The sequence below is a fragment of the Symphalangus syndactylus genome, chromosome 3 (genome assembly GCF_028878055.3).
Source record: "Symphalangus syndactylus isolate Jambi chromosome 3, NHGRI_mSymSyn1-v2.1_pri, whole genome shotgun sequence".
Classification (NCBI taxonomy): domain Eukaryota; kingdom Metazoa; phylum Chordata; class Mammalia; order Primates; family Hylobatidae; genus Symphalangus; species Symphalangus syndactylus.
The window spans coordinates 15,918,731-15,945,293 of record NC_072425.2 but is presented as its reverse complement, the minus strand read 5'-3'; the positions used below and the strand labels follow the sequence as shown (position 1 = coordinate 15,945,293).

The 26,563-nt window shown below is 52.1% G+C and overlaps 2 protein-coding genes across 9 annotated transcripts in view; one reads left to right on the top strand and one right to left on the bottom strand.

The window, feature by feature from the left end:
* KYAT1 (kynurenine aminotransferase 1) overlaps window positions 1-14,553 on the bottom strand; it is a 43,730-nt gene extending 29,177 nt beyond the window's left edge. For 3 of the 7 annotated variants that reach the window (XM_055270814.2, XM_063635856.1, XM_055270817.2), the window contains exon 1: window positions 14,356-14,553. Coding sequence is in view for 2 of the 7 variants with exons in the window: in XM_055270816.2 (XP_055126791.1) it covers window positions 14,356-14,408 (53 nt within the window). In the remaining 5 variants the exon portion in view is untranslated. Of the gene's footprint in view, window positions 1-14,347 lie in introns of all 7 variants that reach the window. The other 4 variants (XM_055270816.2, XM_063635857.1, XM_063635858.1 and 1 more) reach the window with 3 other exon arrangements.
* Window positions 14,554-14,573: 20 nt separating this feature from the next.
* LRRC8A (leucine rich repeat containing 8 VRAC subunit A) overlaps window positions 14,574-26,563 on the top strand; it is a 36,882-nt gene continuing 24,892 nt past the window's right edge. The window contains exons 1-3 of one of the 2 annotated variants that reach the window (XM_063635797.1): window positions 14,574-14,709; window positions 18,486-18,592; window positions 24,530-24,621. The gene's annotated coding sequence lies outside the window, so the exon portion shown is untranslated. The remainder of the gene's footprint in view (window positions 14,710-18,485; window positions 18,593-24,529; window positions 24,622-26,563) is intronic. The other variant, XM_055270808.2, reaches the window with a different exon arrangement.

Genomic DNA, 26,563 nt, shown 5'->3' with positions numbered 1-26,563 from the left:
AAGCAGTCCTCCTGCCTTGACCTCTCAAAGTGCTGGAATTACAGGTGTGAGCCAGTGCACCCAGCCCTAAAAGTTGATCTTACAGGAATATTCACACATATATACAAAAAGATATACACTTGGATGATTAACGCAGCACTGAGCATGAGAGAAAAAAACTGGAGGCAATCTGATGTCCATCAACCTGGGGCTAGTTCAATATCACTGTATCACTGTATCACTGTGTGGTTTAACCATAGAATGAACCATTGTGCAACCACTAAAAGGAATAAGATTGCTTTTAGCAGTCTGACATGGAAAGATATTCAGGTTATGTGAAAAATGCAGGTTGATTTCAAAACATATTGCAAAGGTTTTTTTGTTCGTTTGTTTGTTTGAGACGGAGTCTCGCTCTGTCACCCAGGCTGGAGTGCAGTGGCGTGATCTTGGCTCACTGCAAGCTCTGCCTCCCGAGTTCAAGCCATTCTCCTGCCTCAGCCTCCCAAGTAGCTGGGACTACAGGTGCCCGCCACCACGCCCAGCTAATTTTTTCGTATTTTTTTTTTTTTTTTTTTTTTGAGACAGTCTCGCTCTGTCGCCCAGGCTGGAGTGCAGTGGCGCAATCTCGGCTCACTGCAAGCTCCGCCCCTCGGGTTCACGCCATTCTCCTGCCTCAGCCTCTCCGAGTAGCTGGGACTACAGGCGCCCCCCACCATGCCCGGATAATTTTTTGTATTTTTAGTAGAGACGGGGTTTCACCATGTTAGCCAGGATGGTCTCGATCTCCTGACCTCGTGATCCGCCCGCCTCAGCCTCCCAAAGTGCTGGGATTACAAGCGTGAGCCACCGCGCCCGGCCTTTTTTGTATTTTTAGTAGAGACGGGTTTTCACCATGTTAGCCAGGATGGTCTCGATCTCCTGACCTTGTGATCCGCCCGCCTTGGCCTCCCAAAGTGCTGGGATTACAGGCGTGAGCCACTGCGCCCGGCCCTGCAAAGCTTATAATTAGAATAGTGTGGTATTAGCATAAAGACAGACATAGACCCATGGAATAAAATTGAGAGCCCAGAAATAAACCCAAACATCTATGGCCCACTAATTTTTTTTTTGAGTCACAGTCTCTGTTGCCCAGGCTGCAGTGCAATGGCACGATCTTGGTTCACTGCAGCCTCTGCCGATTCTTGTGCCTCAGCCTCCTGAGTAGCTGGGACTATAGATGATCTACCCACCTTGGCCTCCCAAAGTGCTGGGATTACAGGCGTGAGCCATCATGCCAAGCCTGGCCCACTGATTTTTTTTCCTTTTTTTCTTTGGTGAGACAGGGTCTTATTCTGTAGCCCAGGCTGGAGAACAGTGGCGCGTGCAATCACGGTTCACTGTAGCCTCAACATCCTGAGCTCAGGTGATTCTCTCACCTCAGTCTCCCAAGTAGCTGGACATTTTTTTCTTTTTTTTTCCTTTTTTTGAGACAGGGTGTCGCTCTGTCACCCAGGATGGAGTGCAGTGGTGTGATCATGGCTCACTGTAGCCTTGTTCTCACAGGGTCAAGCAATCCTCCTGCCTCAATTTCCTGAGTAGGTGGGACTACAGGCACATACCACCATGCCTGGCTAATTTTTTAATTTTTTTTTTTTTTTTTTGAGATGGAGTCTTGCTCTGTTGCCAGGCTAGAGTGCTGTGGCACGATCTCGGCTCACTACAACCTCTGCCTCTGGGATTCAAGCGATTCTCCTGCCTCAGCCTCCTGAGTAGCTGGGACTATAGGCGCATACCACCATGCCCAGCTAAGTTTTGTATTTTTAGTAGAGATGGGGTTTCACCATGTTGGCCAGGATGGTCTCAATCTCCTGACCTCATGATCTGCCCACCTAGGCCTCCCAAAGTGTTAGGATTACAGGTGTGAGCCACTGTGCCTGGTCAATTTTTTAAATTTTTTGTAGAGATAGGGGTCTCACTATGTTACCCAGACTGGTCTCAAATTTCTGGACTCAAGCAATACAAAGGCCTTGGCCTCCCAAAGTGCTGGGATTACAGGTGGGGGCCATTGCGCCTGGCCTTATTGATTTTTGACAAGGGCACCAAGCCTGTTTTTTTTTTGTTTTTTTTTTTTTGAGACAGAGTCTCACTCTGTTGCCCAGTCTGGAGTGCAGTGGCACAATCTTGGCTCACTGCAAGCTCTGCCTCCTGGGTTCACACCATTCTCCTGCTTCAGCCTCCTACATAGCTGGGACTACAGGCGCGAGCCACCACGCCCAGCTAATTTTTTGTATTTTTAGTAGAGACGGGGTTTCACCGTGTTAACCAGGATGGTCCTGATCTCCTGACCTCGTGATCTGCCCGCCTCGGCCTCCCAAAGTGCTGGGATTACTGGCGTGAGCCACTGCACGCGGCACCAAGCCCATTTAATAGAGGAAAGAATAGTCTCTTCAACAAAGGGTGCTGGCACAACTGTATATTTACATATAAAAGAATGAAGCAGGAGTTTCACCTCGTTCCATCTACAAAAATTAACTCAAAATAAACCAACAACTTTGAAAATGTTTATTGCAGAGATGGGGTCTCACCATGTTGCCCAGGCTGTGCTTTAACTCCTGGCCTCTAGCAATCCTCCCGCTTCGGCCTCCCAAAGTGCTTGGATTACGGGTGTGAGCCACTGTGCCCAGCCTGATCACATTCTTGATAATGTACTTTTTTTTTTTTTTTTTTTTTTTTGAGACAGAGTCTCACTCTGTCGCCCAGGCTGGAGTGCAGTGGCGTGATCTCAGCTCACTGCAACCTCTGCCTCGTGGGTTCAAGCGATTCTCCTGCCTCAGCTTCCCGAGTAGCTGGGATTACAGGTGTTCGCCACTACGCCCAGCTAATTTTTGTATTTTTAGTGGAGACAGGGTTTCGCCATGTTGGCCAGGCTGGTCTCGAAATCCTGACCTCAGGTGATCCCCCTGCCTCAGCCTCCCAAAGTGCTGCAATTACCCGGGCCTGGCAGATAATGTTCTTTGGTACACAAAACTTTTTAATTTTTATGAAGTCCAAACATAGAAGTACCTTACAACCTAGCAATTTCACTCCTAGGTATATACCCAAAAGGACTGAAAACATATGTCCACACAGAAACATGTACACAAATGTTTATATCAACAGTATTCATCAGGCCGGGCGCGGTGGCTCACGCTTGTAATCCCAGCACTTTGGGAGGCCGAGGCGGGCGGATCACGAGGTCAGGAGATCGAGACCACGGTGAAACCCCGTCTCTACTAAAAATACAAAAAAAATTAGCCGGGCATGGTGGCGGGCGCCTGTAGTCCCAGCTACTCAGAGAGGCTGAGGCAGGAGAATGGCGTGAACCCGGGAGGTGGAGCTTGCAGTGAGCCGAGATTGTGCCACTGCACTCCAGCCTGGGCGACAGAGCGAGACTCTGTCTCAAAAAAAAATAATAAAATAAAAAAATATAAAAAAAAAAACAACAGTATTCATCATAGCCAACAGGTGAAAAAAACCCAAATTGTCCATCAGTGGATGAATGGATAAATTGTAACATATCTGTACAATGGAATATTATTCAGTCACAGAAAGGAATGAAACATGTACTGATACATGCTGTAACTTAGATGAACCTCAAAAATATATTAAGTGAGGCCAGGGCGACATGGCTCATGACTATAATCTCTGCACTTTGGAAGGCTGACGTGGGAGGATCATTGTTTGAGACCAGCCTGGGAAACACGGCAAAACCTTGTTTCTACAAAAAATACAAAAATCAGCCAGGCGTGGTGATGTGTGCCTGTAGTCCCAGATAATCAGATGGCTGAGGTGGGAAGATCGCTTGAGCCCAGGAGGTTGACGCTGCAGTGAGCCAAGATCGTGCCACTGTACTCCAGCTTGGGAGACAGAGTGAGACCTTGTCTTAAAACAAAACAAAACAAAACAAAAACAAACAAACAAAAAGGGCAGGTTGAAGAACAATATAACTCTATTTGCATTTTTTTAAATTGTAGAGAAAGCTGGATGTGGTGGCTCACATCTGTAATCCCAGCACTTTGAGAGGCCGAGGCAGGAGGACTGGAGCCCAGGATTTCCAGACCAGCCTTGGCAACATGAGACCTTGTCTCTACAGATAATTTTTTAAAAATTAGCTGGGTGTGGTGGTGCATGCCTGTGGTCCCAGCTACTCAGGAGGCTCAGCTGGGAGTATCGCTTGAGCCCAGGTAGTCAAGGCAGCAGTGAGCCATAATCACACCACTGCATTCCAGCCTGGGTGACAGAGTGAGATCCTGTCTCAAAAAATAAATACACAAAATCAATTGTGGAGATACATATGTGAGGATGCATACATACATATATACACATACACATACATATTCAGGTAGTCTTTACTTTCCACAGTAGTGTGGGACTATAAAAATGACCATGTTGGCCGGGCGTGGTGGCTCATGCCTGTAATCCCAGCACTTTGGGAGGCTGAGGCGGGTGGATCACGAGGTCAAGAGATCAAGACCATCCTGGCCAACATGGTGAAAGTCTGTCTCTACTAAAAAAAATACAAAAATTAGCTGGGCATGGTGGCACACGCCTGTAGTCCCAGCTACTCCAGAGGCTGAGGCAGGAGAATCGCTTGAACTGGGAGGTGGAGGTTGCAGTGAGCTGAGATCGTGCCACTGCCCTGCAGCCTGGGCAACAAGAGCGAAACTACATCTCAAAAAACAAAACAAAACAAAACAAAAAACCATGTTGAATTGGCCAGGCACGGTGGCTCACGCCTGTAATCCCAGCACTTTGGGAGGCTGAGGCGGGTGGATCACGAGGTCAGGAGATCGAGACCATCCTGGCTAACACAGTGAAACCCCGTCTCTACTAAAAATACAAAAAATTAGCCAGGTGTGGTGGCATGCACCTGTAGTCCCAGCTACTCGGGAGGCTGAGGCAGGAGAATGCGTGAACCTGGGAAGTGGAGCTTGCACAGTGAGTCAAGATTGTGCCACTGCACTCCAGCCTGGGTGACAGAGCGAGACTCCGACTCAAAAAAAAAAAAAAAAAAAAAGGGCCGGGCGCGGTGGCTCATGCTTGTAATCCCAGCACTTTGGGAGGCCGAGGCGGGCGGATCACGAGGTCAGGAGATCGAGACCATGGTGAAACCCCGTCTCTACTAAAAATACAAAAAAAATTAGCCGGGCGTGGTGGCGGGCGCCTGTAGTCCCAGCTACTCGGAGAGGCTGAGGCAGGAGAATGGCGTGAACCCAGGAGGCGGAGCTTGCAGTGAGCCGAGATTGCGCCACTGCACTCCAGCCTGGGCGACAGAGCGAGACTCCGTCTCAAAAAAAAAAAAAAAAAAGACCATGTTGAGGGCAGGCACAGTGGCTCATGCCTCTAATCCCAGCACTTTGGGAGGCCGAGGTGGGCGGATCACCTGAGGTCAGGAGTTCGAGACCAGCCTGGCCAACATGGCGAATGCCCGTCTCTAATAAAATACAAAAAGTAGCTGGGCACGGTGGCGCATACCTGTAATCCCGGCTACTCGGGAGGCTGAGACAGGAGACCAGCTTGAACCTGGGAGGCAGAGGGTGCAGTGAGCCAAGATCGCACCGTTTGCACTCTAGCCTGGGCGACAGAGCAAGACTCCGTCTCCAAAAAAAAAAAAAAAAAAAAAAGACCATGTTGGCCAGACATGGTGGCTCAGGCCCGTAATCCTAGTACTTTGGGAGGCCGAGGCAGGCAGATCACTTGAGGTCAGGAGTTTGAAACCAACCTGGCCAACATGAGGAAACCCCGTCCCTACTAAAAATACAAAAAAAAATTAGCCGGGCCTGGTGGCATGTGCCTGTAATCCCAGCTACTTGGGAGGCTGAGGCAGGAGAATTGCTTGAACCCGGGAGGCAAAGGTTCCCGTGAGCCGGGATCGCACTACTGCACTCCAGCCTGGGTGACAGAGTGAGACTCCGTTTTTTTAAAAAAAAAAAAAAAAAAAAAAAAAAAAAAAAAAAAATGTAGCCCAGGTGTGGTGGCTCATGCCTGTAGTCCCAGGACTTTGGGAGGCCAAGGCAGGAGGATCGTTGGAGCCCAGGAACTGGAGACTAGCCTGGGCAACAAAGTGAGACTCTGTCATTTAAAAAAAAAAAAGTATAGAAAATGAAAAAAAAAAACTAATTAAGAACTTAGTACACTGTAATTTAATATTAGCAACATTGAAAATTAAGATGTTTTCTTTCTTTATAAAAGTTTATCAAGGAAAAAATTTTATCACGAATAGCTTGGGCCAGGCGCGATGGTTCACGCCTGTAATCCCAGCACTTTGGGAGGCCGAGGCAGGCAGATCATTTGAGGTCAGGAGTTTGAGACCAGGCTGGCCAACATGGTGAAATCCCATCTTTACTAAAATTACAAAAAAATTAGCTGGGTGTGGTGGCAGGCGCCTGTAATCCCATCCCAGCTACTTGGGAGGCTGAGGCAGGAGAACCGCTTGAACCCGAGAGACAGAGGTTGCAGTGAATGGCACGGCACTCCACAGAGCGAGACTCCACCTCAAAAAGAAAAAAAAATTAAATACAAATACAAAAAATTAGCCGGGCGTGGTGATGCACACCTGTAATCCCAGTTGCATGGAAGGCTGAGGCAGGAGAATCGCTTCAACCTGGGAGGCGTAGGTTGCAGTGAGCAGAGATCGCACCACAGCACTCCAGCCCAGGTGACAGAGCAAATCTCCGTCTCAAAAAAAAGAGAATATTCTGAGGCCAGGCATGGTGGCTCACACCTGTATCCCCAGCACTTTGGGAAGCCGAGGCGGATGGATCACCTGAGGTCAGAAGTTCAAGACCAGCCTGGTCAACATGGTGAAACCCCGTCTCTATTAAATATACAAAAATTAGCCAGGCGTGGTGGCAGGTGCCTGTAATCCCAGCTACTCAGGAGGCTGAGACGGGAGAATCGCCTGAACCCAGGAGGCAGAGGTTGCAGTGAGCCGACATCACGCCACTGTGCTCCAGCCTGGGCAAAAAGAATGAAACTTTGTTCAAAAAAAAAAAAAAAAAGAATATTCTGAACTGAAGAGTGCTGCAGTCTTCCAGTGGTTTAATTTATGATACAGAATGAGCATTTCTTCTATGTTTGTTGCCAAGGATGGAGTGCAGTGGTGCGATCTCGGCTCACTGCAGCCTCAACCTACTGGGCTCAGGAAATCCTCCCACCTCATTCTCCTGAGTTGCTGAGACAATAAGCACGAACCACCATGCTCAGCTATTTTTTTTTTTTTTTTTTGACATGGAGTCTCGCTCTGTCACTCAGGCTGGAGTGCAGTGGCGTGATCTTGGCTCACTCCAATCTCTGCCTCCCAGGTTCAAACAATTCTCCTGCCTCAGCCTCCTGAGTAGCTGGGATTACAGGCACGCACCACCATGCCCGACTTATTTTTGTATTTTTAGTAGGGATGGGGTTTCACCATGTTGGCCAGGCTGGTCTCAAACTCCTAACCTCAAGTGATCTGCCCACCTCGGCCTCCCAAAGTGCTGGGATTACAGGCGTGAGCCACTGCGCTCAGCCCAGGGAGTTCCTTTAATGTGAAGTTTTGCTGGTGTTATTTCCTCTGGGTCATTATCTTTTTCTTTAGAACCACTTTCCTCATTTAGGTTGATAAGTTTGCCTTCAAGAAGTTTCTCTGGATGCAGATCTCAAGTTTCCCAAACAGTGAACAGCTGCGGAGTTGCCATCCCCACAGCTAGCTATTTCTTCCACTATTCCATTTATGTTCAATTTGTTTTTGTTTTTTTTGGTTTTTGTGATGGAGTCCTGCTGTGTTGCCCAGGCCGGAGTACAGCTGTGTGACCTTGGCTCAATGGCGTGGTGGCTCACACCTGTAATCCCAGCACTTTGGGAGGCCAAGGCAGACGGATCACTTGAGGTCAGGAGTTCGAGACCAGCCTGGCCAATATGGCGAAACCTCGTCTCTACAAAAATACAAAAATTAGCCGGGTGTGGTGGTGGGCACCTGTAGTCCCAGCTACTTGGGAGGCTGAGGCAGGAGAATCGCTTGAACCTGGGAGGCAGAGGTTGCAGTGAGCCAAGATTGAGCCACTGCACTCCAGCTTGACAGCTGTCCAGGTGACAGAGCAAGACTCCACTTCAAAAAAAAAAAAAAATGTGTGGGAGAACTGCTGCGATGGAGGCAGCTCAGGTGATCTGGCAGCACCGAGGAGGCCCAGCACCACTAGGCGTGGGGACCATAGCTGTGCCGAGGACCCTTCTGGGGTAGCTCTCAGGCATCTAAGATCTGAGGCCTCCCTGCTGCCAGGCCAGGGGCCGAGAGCCAGTGGCCTATGCGCTCCTCCAACACACACCTCTATCAGCCTGGGCAGCTACTGGCCATTTGCTTGACCCGAAGGCAGTGGATGCCCCCTGGGCCCGTGGAATGCATCACTGATGCATTCCAGGGGCTGATGTCAGCTATGCCACTGTCCGCCAACCCCCACTGGACCAGCTCTGCCCAGAAGCCTGTGGTGACACTGGACAAAGTCCAAAGCCTACTCAGCCTGGCCTTTGGAACTGGCCGGAATCCAGTCTTGGCAGCCTCCACTTTCCCTCCCTTTACTCTTTTTTTATTTTAGAGATAGGGTCTCGCTTTGTCACCTAGGAGCCTTGAACTCCTGAGCTCAAGCGATCCTCCTGCCTCAGCCGCCTGAGTATCTGGGACTATAGGTGCATGCCCCAACCGCCGGCTCAAATCCTTTGCTTTAAAAAAAAAAAAAAAAAAAAAATAGAGACTGGGTCTCCCTATGTTGCCCAGGCTGGTCTTGAATTCCTGGGCTCAAGTGATCCTCCCGTCTTGGCCTCCTGAAGTCCTGAGATTACAGCTTGGATTATAGGCATGAGACACCACACCCAGTCATCCTTTGTTCTTTTTTTTTTTCTTTTTTTGAGACAGAGTCTGGCTCTGTCGCCCACGCTGGAGTGCAGTGGCGTGATCTCAGCTAACTGGAAGCTCCGCCTCCTGGGTTCACGCCACTCTCCTGCCTCAGCCTCCTGAGTAGCTGGGACTACAGGCACCTGCCACCATGCCCCACTAATTTTTTTTGTATTTTTAGTAGAGACGGGTTCACCATGTTAGCCAGGATGGTCTCGATCTCCTGACCTCGTGATCTACCCGCCTCAGCCTCCCAAAGTGCTGAGATTACAGGCTTGAGCCATGGCACCTGGCCCCTTTTTTTTTTTTTCTTGAGATAGAGCCTCTCCCTTCACTCTGTCACCCTGTCACCGAGGCTGGAGTGCAGTGGCACAATCTTGGCTCACTGCAACCTCTGCCTCCCGGGTTCAAGTGATTCTCCTGCCTCAGCCTCCCAAGTAGCTGGGATTACAGGTGCATGCCACCACACCCAGCTAATTTTTTTTTTTTTTTTTTTTGAGATGGAGTCTCACTCTTTCACCCAGGCTGGAGTGTAATGGCATGATCTCGGCTCACTGCAACCTCCGCCTCCCAGGTTCAAGTGATTCTCCTGCCTCAGCCTCCCAAGTAGCTGGGATTACAGGCACCCACCACCATGCCTGGCTAATTTTTGTAGAGACAGGGTTTCACCATGTTGGCCAGGCTGGTCTTGGACTTCTGGCCTCTGGTGATCTGCCTGCCTTGACCTCCCAAATTGCTGGAATTACAGGCGTGAACCACTGTGCCCAGCCACACTTTGCTTTTGAATAAATGTTGCCCACCCTCACTCAAGTTGATTCCCCTGCCTGGCAAACCCTCCAATCCGAAATCCCTGGCAGGGCCTAGCCCTACATGTACCTCCTCTCTGAAGCTTCTAAGTCCACCCAGGCCCTTTGCCGAACTCAGAAAGCACCTACCTGTGCCTGACCCTCTCCCCCAACTCCGTGCTAAATTCTCTAATCCTCATCACAGCTGATTAGGATGGTATTATTTACTCTATTTTGCTCAAAAGGAGAACAAGGAAAACTCACTCAGCCTAGAGAGCTCCAGCTGTGATTCAAACCCTGGTTTGCCTATTTCCAAAGTCCAAATTCTGTCCCATGAAATCTCCTCTCAGGCAGGTGCTGGGGCTGACAGGAGACCACCAGCCCCTTGGGGACAGGAGCCATGTCTTGTCCAAATTCACCTTGCATGGCTGCTTACAAGGGCAGGCAAGGTGACCATGGCTTCCCAGGCTGGCCCCACGTCACATCACTCAAGTCAATTATGACATTCGGTTTCGGATCTTCTCAACAGGGGCACACTTAGAATTTGAGATGAGTCAGTTCTTCACTGGGGAGAACTATCTGGAGGCTTGAAGGATGTTTAGCATCCCTGGGCTTAAAATGCCAGGAGACTCCCAGTTACTGAGACAACGCACATCATGGCACCTCTAGAGAAGGGGTACAGAACTGGGGATACCATGCCCAGGAAGACTGGTCTACTGCATGAATGACCACAGACGACCAAACCTTGGACTTGGATCAAATAGTCCCAGCTCCACCATAAACTAGCTATGGGACCTTGATCATGCCAGGCCGCAGCCTCTTGGAGGCTCAGCTTCCTCATCTGTACAATGAAGGTGACAAGAATCCACAGAGAATATACTGTGGGTCCTGGCTCACAGCCACTTGTCAATGACAACAAGCTATGAACTTTTTTTTGTTTTGAGACAGCCTTGCTCTGTTGCCCAGGCTGGAGTGCAGTGGCACAATCTCGGCTCACTGCAACCTCCACCTCCCAGTTTCAAGCGATTCTGGTACCTCAGCCTCCGGAGTAGCTGGGACCACAGGCATGTGCCACCACACTCAGCTAATTTTTGTATTTTTGGTAGAGATGGGGTTTTACCATGTTGCCCAGGTTGGTCTTGAACTCCTGAGCTCAAGCGATAGTCCCACCTCGGCCCTCCAAGTTGCTGGGATTACAGGCGTGAACCACCACACCCAGTCAACAAGCTATTAACATTTAAACCTACCAGGCTTTCCATAAAATTAGTAACCAAACAAAATGAAAAATCTCTTATTATATAATGAATCCAAATTCTTTTTGATAGAAAAAAAAACAGAATCCCCTGAAGACAAATGTTTGGTGACAGTTTGTTGAGGCAATGTTTTCCTGGAGAGAACAGCTTGTCTGAGGAGATCTAACAATCATGTCACTCAGACACAGTCCCCCTGGGCTTAGGAATTGGCAGAGGAGACAGAAATGACTTCTGGAGTCCAGACTGCAGGTTTCCAGGCTGGAGGGGTTGGTGGAAGACCTGAGTGAGACAAACAGTAGGTATCTCACCACTTATTCCTCCTGGCACAGGACCCAGATTCAAAAACCACAATCTCACTCCCGTACATTAAAGGAACACACAACAGATAGGCAGATAGCCTCGCAGGAGCCTTGGAGGAGGTGGCATCAGCTTTACGGGTGGGGAAACTGAGGTTTAGAGAGGGGAAATGACTTACTCGAAGTCCCAGAAAAGCACCAGGAGGCCCCCAGCTGCGAGCTGGGGAATGAGGGCATAGGATGAGCATTTTAGAAATTATTTTAGAAATTTAGGATGAGCAGGGAGGCCAGGGGGCGGTGGCTCACGCCTGTAATCCCAGCACTTTGGGAGGCCAAGGCGGGCGGATCACAAGGTCAGGCGATCGAGACCATCCTGGCTAACATGGTGAAACCCCGTCTCTACTAAAAATACAAAAAATTAGCCAGGCGTGGTGGCGGGTGCCTGTAGTCCCAGCTACTCGGGAGGCTGAGGCAGGAGAATGGAGTGAACCCGGGAGGTGAAGCTTGCAGTGAGCCGAGATTGCACCACTGCACTCCAGCCTGGGCGACAGAGTGAGACTCTGTCTCAAAAAAAAAAAAAAAGGAATTATGCAGGGAACTGGCAGTGCCATCCAGGAGTGGGATGTGGCCCCAGGTCTGTTCTGGCAGGAGTTACAGTGACTGCCTCATGGCTGCCAACGCCCCTGCATTCCTTTATCGCCCCCACCTGGATTATAAAATCAGGCACCCTACTCTTTGGAGCTTGGAGAGGTTAGTGTGGCATTCTGGTGGTTGGCACCTAATGGAGGCATTCTCCGGAAAGATTCCTGCTGAAGCCAGACTGAATGGGTCTAACTTGTATATTCTCCAATCCTGTCGGTCACCCTCAGTTTCTTAGTGGACACCAAGGCCAAGTCCAGGGTAGGAGCCCATCTCTCCTTGAGTCTCAAGCCTCATCATTTCTCCTTCTGGACATCCTAGTTTCCAGTCACATTGAAAGTCCCTTCCTTGGAGAAGCCCCTTATGACTCCACCCAGGCTAAGCCACGTGTCCCCTCCCAGGTGGTCCCAAGGCCCTGGGCTTCCGCCCTCAAGATACTCAGCACGGGGGCACTCAACTCCAAGGACAGGAACTATGTGCTTGACCTGTTCTCCACCAGATCCTCAGCCTCTGGCAGCTCACCCAGCAGAGTAGGTCCCCAAAGCATTAGCGCAGATGATCCCGGGAAGCTAAGGGAGAGGCCTGGGAGCCCAACAGCCTTCCTAGGGAGGGAGGGAGACCTGTAGGAGCCCTCTTCGGGCAACTTTCTTAATCTCTCTGTGCCTCACTTACTTATCTGTAAAATGAGACTTATCTGCGTGTAAAATACAAAGTATAATACGTGGGAACATTCACTGTCTACAACTGTGGTTCTGATTGTTCATTTTACAGGCGGGGACATGGAGGCCCACGGAGTGTGGCAGGCCCACAGTCCACAGGTTGGAAAGAGGCGCCCGAGCCCTGAACTTTAAGCCTGGGCTCTGACCTTCAACGTTTGCTTTTCACACTACATCATGTCAATAAGTAGTTACTGGATGCCTGTTGTGTGCCAGGCCCCAAGACGGGTGTTGGATGACTGACAACAGAAAAAGCTTCTCAGTGGCGAGGGATAAGCTAGATCATGGGCATTAGTGTAAATCGCCCAGGATTCAAATTCCAGCTTCTCCACTTCCTGGCTATGATTTTTTTTTTTTTTTTAGACGGAGTCTTGCTCTGTCGCCCAGGCTGAAGTGCAGTGGCCGGATCTCAGCTCACTGCAAGCTCTGCCTCCCAGGTTCACGCCATTCTCCTGCCTCAGCCTCCTGAGTAGCTGGGACCACAGGCGCTCGCCACCACGCTCGGCTAATTTTTTTGTATTTTTAGTAGAGACGGGGTTTCACCGTGTTAGCCAGGATGGTCTCGATCTCCTGACCTCGTGATCGGCCCGCCTCAGCCTCTCGAAATGCTGGGATTACAGGCGTGAACCACCGCGCCCGGCCCTGGCTATGATATTGCTAGGTTTCCTAACCTCTCTAAGGTTCTTTTCTATTAAAAGGGAAAAGTAAGACATCCCAACAGAAGTGAAACTAGGCATTGGCTTAACACGTGATGGATGGGAGCCATGACTATCTTCATCATCTTATTTTTAATTATCTATCTGTGCACATGGTAGTAAATTTCTCGCCCTGGCCCAAGTACCCAGCACCCCAGTTCTCCTGTCGGAGACAACCGCAATTAACAACTTCTTGTGCATCTTATCAGACAGCTGGCGCGCACACCCGCAGATACCCCCACCCTCAGGCGTCCTTCTACGCAAAGATGGATAGCACCCATCAACGCTGTTTTTCTTTTTTTCTTTTTTTTAGACAGAGTCTCGCTCTGTCGCCCAGGCTGGAGTGCAGTGGCGCGATCTCCGCTCACTGCAAGCTCCACCTCCCAAGTTCACGCCATTCTCCTGCCTCAGCCTCCAGAGTAGCTGGGACTACAGGCGCCCACCACCACGCCCGGCTGATTTTTTTGTACTTTTAGTAGAGATGGGGTTTCACAACGTTAGCCAGGATGGTCTAGATCTCCTGACCTCGTGATCCGCCCGCCTCGGCCTCCCAAAGTGCTGGGATTACAGGCGTGAGCCACCGCAACTGGCTCAACGCTGTTTTTTCTGTTGCTTCCTTTTTTAACCTAAGGTATCTTAGAAGTCGCCCTACATTAGTGCATATTAAACATTTTTCGTCTTAATGGCTGCACAGTATTCCATTGTATGGATTATTTTTTAATTTGGTTGCCGTTACTGTTATCAGCCGGGGAATTTGCGAGGACCCAGGGGGATTTATGGAGCTGCAGAGCTGGAGTCTGGGGACCCAGTTCCAACCCCAGATCTGCCCAGAATTCCGTTGTCTCGGGTATCATCTCCACCGGCGCGGTCGTGGGAGGGGGGTTTGGGTGCAGACAGGACCAGCCCCAGTGTCCGAGCGAGAATCAGCAAGCAGCACGCGCAGTTGATTCCCGCGGGCGGCTCAATCATCCTGTGCAGCCACTCCGTTACACTTAGTAGCATCAAACTCATTAAGCACTCTAGCACAACCAAGCTCGGAACCGTTAGCCGACCCTCCCAGCCTCGGCACCTGACCTCGGGGCAGTGACGCTCCGACACAGCTACTCACCCTCGCCTGGGTCGCTTCACCCTTCGCTCCCAAGTACACCCGGTAGGTTGCATCAGTCCCTGTCCCTTTAAGGGGGCCGAGCCCGGCTCCGCTACTTCCGCCCCGAAGCAGCAGGGCGCTAGCGCGCGGGCCGGAGCGGGAGAAAGCGCAGCTACAGTTCCCCTCGTAAAGATGGCGACGCCCTGGCCGCTGCGTTCGCGCCCGGTGGTGACGTCACTTCCGGGGCGGAGGAGGCTGAGTGGTGCAGTGAGGGACAAACAAAAGGAGGCGCCGGAGCAGCGCTGCGGCCGGCGGCGGGACGGAGCGGCCGGGGCCTGGAGCTGCCTGCTGGGCGGCTGGGCGCGGCAAGCCCAGGTGAGTGGACGGAGTGGGGAAAGGGGCGCAAGCTGTCACCTCTCGAAACCCACTTACACACGCCCTCGGCCAGCTGCCCGGCCCCGGGCGCTCGGGGCATCTGGGGCTCTGTCTCCGGGCCGGCCCCCTGGGGACCTCCTGCGGTGTTCGGCCTACCTCCGGGCTCCCCAGTGCCCGGGGTCTCCGGGGCACCACCCTCTCGCCGGCTCCGCGGCGCGCGAGCCCCCTCCCAGGCACTCCTGTGCCTCCTTGTGCTCTAGAAACCAGGAGTTTCCGCCTCGGCTTTCCCATGTCCCCTTGTCATCCCTAAGTGCCCCCAGATCCTCACCCCTCCACACACACTCTCCCTTTCCTAGAGGTTCCACCTCTGGGCTCTCTCCTTGCCATTTCTTTTTCAAAGATTTCCTTGGCTGTCTTCTCCTGAGTTCCTGGTCCCCTCCTCTTCCCTTGCACCCCTCCTTCCTATCGTTCCGATGGGGGCAGTGCCCTGACTTGGGGGCAGGATCCCCGGCTAGGCTCTTGGGGCCTGTCTGGGATGGGATATTTGGGAAGACCGGTCTGGAATCTAAGAACCCAGACCCTGTCCCAGTCCTGTGCATTCAGGTGGGCCCGAGGGCGAGGCGAGATCCAGTGAGGTCCGGGCCTGGTGCAGCCCTAGGTGAGCTGGATACCCAGCAAACTGAGCTCCCAGGCTGAAGGCGCATAGCTGGGGTCATGGAGTTCATGATGATTCTGCTGCTTTCGCTGACTGCTTCTTCCCCTTGATCGGGTCTGGAGTGAACCGAGGTCTGCCGGTTCTCAGCTGTTGGGATTGTTGCCTTTTTTGGGAAGGAGAGATGGGTCGGGGGTTGTCTGGTAGCCGCCTCCTGATGGAGACTTGGCTGGAAGGGTGGGTGGTTCCTGGGTGAGCCACACTTCCACTGACTCCTCTTCCCCTGCCCTACCTCAGGAAGCCTTTTGAGAATGAGGTGTGGAGGGAGAGCACCTGGTGAGAGGAAGGGAATTGGGGGAGCCCGAAGTTCCCAAGGGCCTCTTCCACCTCTTCTGTTAGTAGTACTCTTAACCCCTGCCAAACTGTATTCTGCGCTTTGGAGCAGACAACCTGGCAGACAGACAGACTGTAAGAAGGGGGAGGAGATCGGCTGTTGCTGATACTTCCTGTGGAGGGGATGTGAGAGTGGGAGTTTGTTCAGAGAGACTGGGCAGTGGTGATTGCTCAGTCTCACTGGTGTTGCTTCCGTGAAGGTCAAGTCTTCTGCCTCATGAAGGGAGGCAAGGACAGATGACCTGTGCTGGAGGAGGCTGTTGTGGACATGCCAGGGATGAGTGACTGGGTGACTGGTCTCTGCTTCCTTGTTTTCCTGGTCTCAGGGCTTTGGCATGGGGTCTGATGCCCTCTGCCTTCTAGGGACCATAGGGTACAGAGCAGGGGGCGCAGGGCCAGGCATGGTGGCTCACACCTGTAATCCCAGCACTTTGGGAAGCTGAGGCGGGCAGATCACGAGGTCAGGAGTTCGAGACCAGCCTGGCCAACGTGGTGAAACCCTGTCTCTACTAAAAACACAAAAAATTAGCCAGGCATAGGGCTCTGCGCCCGTAATCCCAGCTATTCAGGAGGCTGAGGCAGGAGAATTGCTTGAACCCAGGAGGCAGAGGTTGCAGTGAGCCAAGATCGCGCCATTGCACTCCAGCTTAGGCAAGAAGAGCAAAACTCCATGTCAAAAAAAAAACAGAGCGGGGGCACAGGAAGTGTTCATGACTTCCCCCTAGAACTTGACTAGATGTGGTGGTTCTCCATCCCTTAGGCACACCCACCAGGAAGCCATTTCCTTTGCAAACTCTTGAGTGACCTTTCTGGACTGTAGGGAATCCTGGGGATCACTCCTGTGGGTCAGAACTCAGGGAAGTGGCCAGACCCTGGGTTGCTGCCTGGCTTGGCCTGGACCTTGCCTGTAGGAGTTGGAGGGAAATCAGCCTGGTTCCTGACTTTCTTATCTTAGAGTAGAGCTGATTCCAGGTTTTCACATGGAGAAACTGAGGCACACACTGATGGGCCAAGACCTCTTGGAGATTCAGGTGGGATGGATGTGGGGCTCTAGAGCCCAGCACAGTGTCTCTCCATGCCTTGACTCATTCATTCATTCATTCATTCAGCCATTCTTTAGAAAGTGCCCGTCTTGGGCCTGGGATGGCTGGGAAAACATCCCTGGCCTCCTGAGAGCTGCAGTCTGGGAGGACAGGCAGACCAGAAGACACATAAGTTCTGATACACTGTGGCCACCATATTAATAGAAATATTACAGAGGCAGCCCAGAGGAAGAAGGAATTAGCTCTGGGTGATTATGTAGGGGGTGGTCAGGGTATGCTTTCTGGAAGAGGAGGGACTAGAATAATCAGTGACAGGGAGTTCAGGGGCCCAAGTTCTGGACCTGGCTCTGCCATGGGCAGGTGACTGGACCACCCAGCCTCATTGGGTGCCCCATCCTTGACAAGGAGGGTAGAGTGAGGTAGAGGTTGGCTTGGATGGCCTCTGTGCCGATGTAGCTGTAGGTACTTTACTGCCTAGTCACCACCACCCCGTATGGAATTGCAGGGTTATTGACCTACCTCCCATGATGGCGGAGACCATCTTTCATGTTTGCCCTCCCAGCACAGGGCCTGGAACTTAGTCAGTATAGTAAATACCCAGTGGTAGAAATGATGGAAAAACAGCCATCCCTCCTAGATCAGTCCAGGTGTCTTTGTCTACCACCCGCCCTCCTCCTTCCTGGGTAACTCCTGCTGATCCCTTTGGTTCTCTCTGGTGGCTGGGCCACTCTCCCAGCTCCTGGCTCCCCGAAACCCGTGTTGTAGTGATCACAGCTCTTTCCCCACCCTGCCACTCCCATGCACAGTTCTGCACAGTGTCTGATGCATACGGAGTAGACGCTCACTGGAGGCTGGTTGACTGTCGGAGATGATGGGTGGATTTGCTGTTTAAGTTGGAGTCTGGGCAGAGGCTGGTCTCTGCCTGACCCAACCACCCTGCTGTGGCTCATCTCTTGCCACTTCCCCCCTCTGGCTCTCGCCATGCCGAGCCCGCAAACCTTCTCCGGATGCCGTGTACCCTCTCCTCCAGGTAAACATGTGCTGTTCCTCCTGCCTGGAATGCTCTTTTTCCAGCTCCTGTTCTTAGGAGTCAACTCAGACAACTCCTCCTCCAGAAAGCCTTCCCTGACCCCACTAGTCTGGGTCTAGTGCTTCTCCTGGCTCCCCCGCAGCAGAGCTCTGAGCTCTCAGACTGTCGCTACTGAGTTGGCACCTCCTCAGTAGACCAGGTTCTGGAGGGAGGTGCTCTGTCAGAAGCTCTTTTGTCCACCAGGCGCGGTGGCTCATGCCTGTAATCCCAATACTTTGGGAGGCCGAGGCAGGCAGATTGCTGGAGGTCAGGAGTTCAAGAGCAGCCTGGCCAACATGGGGAAACCCTGTCTCTACTAAAAATACAAAAATTAGCCAGGCTTGGTGGTGCGCACCTGAAACCCCATCTACTCGGGAGGCTGAGGCAGGAGAATCACTTGAACACGGGAGGCAGAGGTTGCAGTGAACTGAGATCGCACCACTGTACTCCAGCCGGGGTGACAGAGTGTGACTCTTGTCTCAAAAAAAAACCTCTTTTGTCACCCCAGAGTCCAGCCAAGGGCCTGCTACCAAGCAGGCTCTCAGGAAGTGCTGGCAGTGCGGCAGGTAACTGCGACAGTCACGTGTGCCTGCTGACGGCAGCTCTCGCTTCCTTGTAGGGAGGCAGCGTCCATGGAGCGAAAGGAATGCCAGGACCCTGCCCAGGCAGATGTGGGCCAGCCTCAGCACCGACAGCCGACGCGCAGATAGCAGAGCCGTCCTTGGGGTAAGGAATGGGCCCCTCTCCTTTCCGGCCAGCTCCAGCTCCAGTCAAGTGCCCTTCCCAGCCTGGGGAGCAAAGGGTAGCATCTCCGTCCCCACAGTCCTTTGCTTTTCTTGCTGTAGGTCCAGGGCAGAGTGGCAGACAGCAGAATTACTCTCTTCTTCCTTCTCCCGCTGAGTAATGTTTGCTTGCTGCACTCATTGAATGCTAAGTTGTTTCATTGCAAACCTCTTGTTTTTTCTCCCTCACCCCAGATCTTATCAGTCTGGGTTTTGCTAATGCAGCCTCATGACCACATTTCCCATAAAGCGTGGACCACGTTTCCCAAGTGTGTTCCGTGAGACACCAGTTTCTTCAGTCACAGTGGTTTGATAATTCTGGGAAACAAAGACTTCTTGTTATCCTTGCTGCAGGACTTATCAGAGCCTTGAATGGATTGAGCTGACCAAGATAAGGGAGCTGGCGACTCGTGTTTCCCCACACTTATTTGATCATGTAGACATCTTTGGGGACTGGGATTCCTTGGCCTGTGCTTTGGAAAACAGTTCCCAGAGGCAGGAGAGTCCCTTTAGAACATTTGGAGGATTAAATATGTTGACATAGAGCAGGCAGTTGGCAGAGTGCATGTCCTAGAAGGTGGTCCCGAGTCATAGCTGGTGTGTGTATAGACGGCTGTGTAATTTGCCAAACATACTCAGGTCGGTGATCTCATTTGACCATTTGAGGATGCTTAGGCAATGGCTGTTAACTCCAGTTTACAGATGTGGAAACTGAGAATCAGAGTGAGGAAGCAACTTGCCCAGACTCATCTGTAAAGAAGGCAAGGACATGCGGCTTGAATCCAGACCCTGGAATCCTGGGCCAGGGTCCTCTGTTGTCTGCCCTGAGGCCTCCCTGCCTTTACCTCTCACCTCAGTTTTTTGTGTGAAGGAAGGCCTGAGTCTCCCAGCCTGGATTTCAAAAGAAATAGTAATTTTTTTTTTGTAATTACCAACATTGTTATATATTCATTATATGTTTTTATATCATTTGGCTATTTTTTGGGGACAGGGTCTCACTCTGTTGCCCAGGCTGGAGAGCAGTGGCACCATCATGACTCACTGCAGCCTCGATCTCCAAGGCTCCAGCGATCCTCCTGCCTCAGCCTCCCAAGTAGCTGGGACTACAGGTGTGCACCACTGTGCCCAGCTAATTTTATTTATTTATTTATTATAGAGATAGAGCCTCTCTACATTGCCCAGGCTGGTCTCGAACTCCTGGGTTCAAGAGATGCTCCTACCTCAGTGTCCTAAAGTGCTGGGATTATGGGTGTGAGCCACCATGCCAGGCCTGTTTGGATCTTTAATGTCATCTAGGAAATGAGTCTCCGCTGATTCCCATCTTCAGAGGTGTGAATGGGAAGGGGTATATTCTTCCACATCTATTATTACCATTTGCTTATTTTTATAAAAATCTGGTCATGTTTGAGTTGCCGATTCACAGTTTGCTTTTGTTTCATTTAATGATATCCGCTGGACCTCTTTTTTTTTTTTTTTGAGATGGAGTCTCACTCTGTCGCTCAGGCTGGAGTGCAGTGGCACAATCTTAGCTCACTGCAAGCTCTGCCTCCCGGGTTCACTCCATTCTCCCTCCTCTGCCTCCCGAGTAGCTGGGACTACAGGCGCCCGCCACCACGCCCGGCTAATTTTTTTTGTATTTTTAGTAGAGACGGGGTTTCACTGTGTTAGCCAGGATGGTCTCGATCTCCTGACCTCATGATCCACCTGCCTCGGCCTCCTACAGTGCTGGGATTACAGGCATGAGCCACCGCGCTCGGCTCCCCTGGACCTCTTTCTCATGCAAGAGGTAGATAGAGCTGTGTGTGGTCCTGGCAGAATGCACACCCTCGAGCCCCCCGGCCCCTCCCCCTCACATGCTGGGAGTTTTGAGCTGTTTGGGCATTTACAGCAGCAGAGGGAGGTGGGAAGTGCCTGGTGTGTGATTGTGTCCACTCTCCAGTTTATGGGAAAAGGTCAGCCAACTCCTGGCTCTGCCCTGTAGGAGTTTCCTGTTGGTTTTGAGGAACTCTGTCCCCTGGAGAGAGGGGAGGCCTGAGCTGTAGTCTTTCATGCTGGGCAGCGCTGAGCAGGAAGCAGCAGGTCCTGCTTGTCAGATCATAATTCCTCCTCCTTGCCAAGGATGGCGTGGAGTGAACCGCATGGGCCGGCCTGAGGGGTTTTGGCCTCCACCCACTGCCTGGGTTCAGGGGACACACACGAATCAAGCTGAGACAAATTGAGTCTGAGCCATTGTTCTGAGCCCGGCCCTTCCTGGGGACAGGCAGGAACAGGCAGACCCTGACTCAGTTTACCCTTGCTGTATCTAGAGGAAGTGTTGATTGTGGTCCTTTTGGCATGCTCCTTTCCAGTTTTAGTTCTGAGAGTGGGCAGGTGAGAAGCAGGAGGAGGGCCCACCCTGCCACCTGGGTCCAAAGATGCTTTCTTTTGGGGTATAGCTGACCTCAGGAAGGGTTTGGGCAAGGAGAGCGAACAGGCATGGCAGCCTCGTTTTGCGGGGCTGTGAGAGCGTCTGGCAGGATCGTGCTGGGAGTGAGGTCTGTGCCGGAGCTCCTGACATCTCACCTGTGTTTTTCAGGCTCACTGTCCTGTCGCTCTCCCTCCTCCACGTCGCTTCCTCTATTCTTCCCCAGGAGTCTCTTTTCTCTCCCATACACTGCTTGGGAGAGAGCTGCAGAGCTGGCCCCTCCACAGACGGCGCTCAGCGTCTCCGGCTTCTCCTCCTTCCTGCAATAGCACCTTCACAGTCTGTGGTCATTCTCAGCACCGTGTCTCAGTGCTAAGCCGCATGCTGGGATGCTGCACGCATTTGCCCATCTTACCTTCGCCACAGCCTTGCGTGTGAGGTTGCTTTACCATTTTACAGACCAAGGCCCAGAGGGATGAGGTCTCTGGCCCAAAGTTATACAATGTACATGTGGCAAAGCCAGAACTTGAACCCAGGTTGGTATGGCTTTGCAGCCGGGGCTCTTTCTACTTCACCCTCCTTTGCCCCTTTTTCTCAGGTTCCCAGGCTTTTGGGGGCCTTCAGAGTCACCTGGGAGCTTGTCTAAAATGCTGTTCCCCTGGGCCCACCACCACAGACCTGCAGAGTCTGCCCTGGAAGGTTGGCCCCAGGAATCTGAACTTTGAAGATGCTTCCCCAGCAGTTGTGAGGCTGGTGGGCTACAAACAATGCTGAGAAACACTGACCAGAGGCCATTCTTTCAGCCTTAGTGCCCGTTGTCTACCGCAGAACTCATGCCCTTGGTGTGGAAGTAGGGCTGAGCTCCCCACAGGACTGGGACTGGACAGCTTTTTTTTTTTTTAAATAATTAATTTTTTTGAGACGGAGTCTTGCTCTGTCACCCAGGCTGGAGTGCAGTGGTGCGATCTTGCTCACTGCAACCTCCACCTCCCGGGTTCAAGCTATTCTCCTGCCACAGCCTCCCGAGTAGCTGGGACTACAGGCGCCCGCCACCACGCTGGAATAATTTTTGTATTTCTAGTAGAGACAGAGTTTCACCATATTGCCCATGGCTGGTCTCGATCTCCTGACTTTGTGATCCACCCGCCTTGGCCTCCCAAATTTCCGGGACTACAGCCGTGAGCCACCACGCCTGGCCTATTTTTTTAATTTAATTTTACTTTTTTGAGATGGAATCCCACTCTGTTGCCCAGCCTGGAGTGCAGTGGTGCCATCTTGGCTCACTGCAGCCTCCGCCTCCTGGGTTCAAGCGATTCTCCTGTCTCAGCCTCCCAAGTAGCTGGGATTACAGATGCGCACCACCACGCCTGGCTAATTTTTGTATTTTTAGTAGAGACGGGGTTTCACCTTGTTGGTCAGGCTGGTCTCGAACTCCTGACCTCAGGTGATCCACCCACCTCGGCCTTCCAAAGTTTTGGGATTACAGGCATGAGCCACCGCACCTGGCCAGACAGTTGTTTTTTAGTGGCTTCATTTTGTGTGTGTGTGTGTGTATGTGTGTGTGTGCTGGGAAGGCGAGGGGCTTAACCTTCCCTCCTCAAGGACGTGGGGCTGAGGTTTCTAGAAGGGCTTTTACTCCCCGGCCACAAACGTTCCCTGCTGTCTTCCAGATGCATTTCTGTTGCGTCTTGCATCTCGTAGCAAGTTTGTCTACATCTAAACGTCTCTTGAGGGCTTAAAACCTCAAAATTAAATTGCTTGCTGCAATCTAAGCCTCACGCCTAGAGCGATGTTCCAGTGGAGTAAAAGTGGCTGTAAAATTCCACAGCTTTCACGTGCCACCTGGACACCGTCAGAGTGCTGCTGCCAAACCTGCGCCCTCTGACGGGCAGCATGACAAACGCACTGACCAGCAGCGGGGGCAGTGGGCAGGAATCCTGGCCCTGCAGGGACAGCTCGCATCTCCCAGCTGACTCCATGGGTCAGGATCCCTGGGGGTAGCCCCCTTCCATCCCAGAGAGTCGGGTATCAGGCAGCTCACCCTCTGTCAGACCCCCCAGTCCTCCCACTGGCTTGCCTAGGGCTTGGCCAGTGCCCAGTCCCCTGGGATCTCAGCAGAAGATGCGTATGCTACCTCTCTAGGGTACTGGTGGCCACATTTCATAACCTGTCTAAGAAGGCAGCGCTGGTATTCATAACAGGTTAAGACCTGTAAACCATGTGTGGCTGTGACTCCATGTGCAAATATGAGTGTTTGTTGGCTGGACGTGGCAGTTCCCACCAGTAATCCCAGCACTTTGGGAGGCTGAGGTGGAGGATTGCTTAAGCCCAGGAGTTCCAGACCAGCTTCAGCAACATAGTGACCTGTCTCTACAAAAATAAAAAAATTAGTCCAGGCGCAGTGGCTCAGCACTTTGGGAGGCTGAGGCAGGTGGATCACCTGAGGTCAGGAGTTCGAAACCAGCCTAGCCAACATGGTGAAACCCCGTTTCTACTAAAAAATACAAAAATCGGCCGGGTGTGGTGACATACACCTGTAATCCCAGCTACTTGGGAGGCTGAGGCACGAGAATTGCTTGAACCTGGGAGACGAAGGTTGCAGTGAGCTGAGATTATGCCACTGCACTTTAGCCTGGGTGACAGAGTGAGACCCCGTCTAAAATAAATAAATAAATAAAAAATAAAAAAAAATTAGCCAGGTGTGGTAGCATGTGCATGTAGTTCCAGCTACTTAGAGGCTGAGACTGGAGGACTGCTTGAGCCCAGGAATTCCAGACCAGCCTGGGCAAGATAACAACCTATCTCTACAAAAAATTTTTAAAAATAGCCAGGTGTGGTGGCACATGCCTGTAGTTTCAGCTACTGGGAGGCTGAGGCTGGAGGATCGCTTGAGCCAAGGAGTTCAAGGTTGCAGTGAGCCGTGATCCTACCATTGCGCTCCAGCCTGGGCGACAGAGCAAGATCTTGTCTCAAAAAAAAAAATAAAACGGCCTGCTTTCCAGGCCCCTCGGCCCCCGGGGCCCAGACCCAACACTGCCTTCTGGCCCTAAACCCAGGGCTAGGCTCCCTTCCAGAGCTTCCTTATAGTGGTACCAGTGAGACCAGAGGCATCTGAGTATGGCCTGATGGGGTTCCCTGTAGAGCCCTGGTTTCCATGTACCCCTAAGGAAAGCAAGATCTTGTCTCAAGAAGTATCTTCAAGGGTCTGGGTCCCAGGCGGGTCCAGGAGGCCTGCTTGCCTTTGAGGCAGGTTGGCACAATGGAAAGTCAGGCTTGGGGTGCATCTTCCCAGCTCTTCCTAGCTGTGTGGCCTTGGGCACGTTACCAAACTTCTCTGGGCCTCAGACATCACACCCATAAAAGGACTGATAAACTCTACCATAATAATAATATCAGCGAACGTTCCAGAGCCTTACTGTGTGGCAGGCACTAGTCCAAAAGCTTTATATGGACTATCTCCTTCTGTCCTCATCACAGCCCTCCGAGCAATAGACTTGTCAGCCCATTTTACAGATGAGGAAACCAGAGCCCAGCGAGGTGAAGGGACTTTCTCATGGTCTCGTGGTGAGGTGGGTGCCACTTTGCTGCTTTGCATGAAGGTTGGGAGATGGGGCAAGGTCGTGCTGGGCACTTAGTTGACGGTCAGTAACTGGGCGCTCCTGCCCCAGCCTGGCAGGGTGAGGGCAGGTCCTGAGGCTGCACCTCCAACCCTACCTGCTGCCTCTCTCTGCTTGGCTCCAGAGCTGCTGGGGGAAACCCAGGTGGGTGTCCCTCGCCTGTTGCCTTTCACCCTAGAAGGCGGGCCATGCCCTTGCAAGTTGATGTGAGGACCAACCTATTTGGGAGCCCAGCCCAGGTGGGAGCAGTTTGGAACTGACCCGTGCTCCCCTCCCCCTCCAGCCCTGGCGTCTCCCCTCTTCCTCTCCCCAGGAAGTGAGGGTGTGCCCTTCTACACAGGGTGAGTCCCAAGCCAGGCAGCACCCCCAGCCAGCAGCCTCTGACTCACCCCAGCTGGGTGTGGGGGCCTCCAAGGCAGTGTCCGCCCTGGGGAGGGTGGAGGCTGTGTGTGCCAGACGAGACTGAGACCTCTCCTCCCCCTCTGGCTCTGGGACAGGGGAAGCACATGACCCATGGCCCGTGGTGGGAGCAGATCCACAGGCTTGGAACCCTCCCGGGACAGGGCCTGTTGAGAGCGGCCCCTTCGCACTCCCTGGGAGAGCACTGGAGGGCCAGCCTTCCCATCTCCGGTACAGGAGGGGTGCCAGCCTCCTGCCTCCCCTCCTGCTTGGGAAGTTTTCCCGGCTCAGCCTTGTTTGTGCTTTCACAAAAGGCTCTCTGTGCCCTGTTTACCCGCAGCCCGCCTGCCTGCCGCCCAGGTGTGGGAGCCACGCCAAATCCCTGTGGGCCCACATGGGGTCTGGTGCGTGCTGGGGGGTCTCTCTCTGGGAGAGAGCCTGTCACCCAGGCAGGAGTACAGCAGCACAGATTCGGCCCACTGCAACCTGCGCCTCCCGGGTTCACGCGATTCTCCTGCCTCAGCCTGCTGAGTAGCTGGGACTACAGTTGTGTGCTACCATGCCCAGCTAATTTTTTTGTATTTTTAGTAGAGATGGGGTTTCGCCATAATTGGCCAGGCTGGTCTCAAACTCCTGACCTCAAGTAATCCACCCGCCTCGGCCTCCCAAAGTGCTAGGATTATAGGCGTGAGCCACCGTGCCCAGCCATCATTCTTGTTTTAAAAAATTGCCAGGCATGGTGGCTCACGCCTGTAATCCCAGCACTTTGGGAGGCTGAGGCACACAGATCACAAGGTCAGTAGATCGAGACCATCGTGGCTAACACGATGAAACCCCGTCTCTACTAAAAATACAAAAAAATTAGCCGGGCATTGTGGCGGGTGCTTGTAGTCCCAGCTACTTGGGAGGCTGAGGCAGCAGAATGGCGTGAACCTGGGAGGCGGAGCTTGCAACGAGCAGAGATCATGCCACTGCACTCCAGCCTGGGCGACAGAGTGAGACTCCATCTCAAAAAAAAAAAAAAAAATTATACCGGTAACAGGCCAGGTGCAGTGGCTGACACCTATAATCCCAGCACTTTGGGACACCGAGGCAGGTGGATCACTTAAGGTCAGGAGTTTGAGACCACCCTGGCCAACATGGCGAAACCCTATCTTTACTAAAAATACAAAAATTAGCCAGGAGTGGTGGCACGCACCTGTAGTCCCAGCTACTTGGGAGGCTGAGGCAGGAGAATTGCTTGAACCCAGGAGGTGGAGGTTGCAGTGAGCCAAGACCACACCACTGTACTCCAGCCTGGGCGACAGAGTGAGACTCTACCTCAAAAAAAAAAAAAAAAAAATCATATTTCCTAATATTTTTTATTGTGGTAAAATACACATGACATAAAATTTAACCATCTTAACCATTTGTAAGTGTACACTTCAATGGTGTTAAGTACATTCATATTGTGCATCCATCACTACCACCCATCTCCAGAGCTGTTTTCATCTTG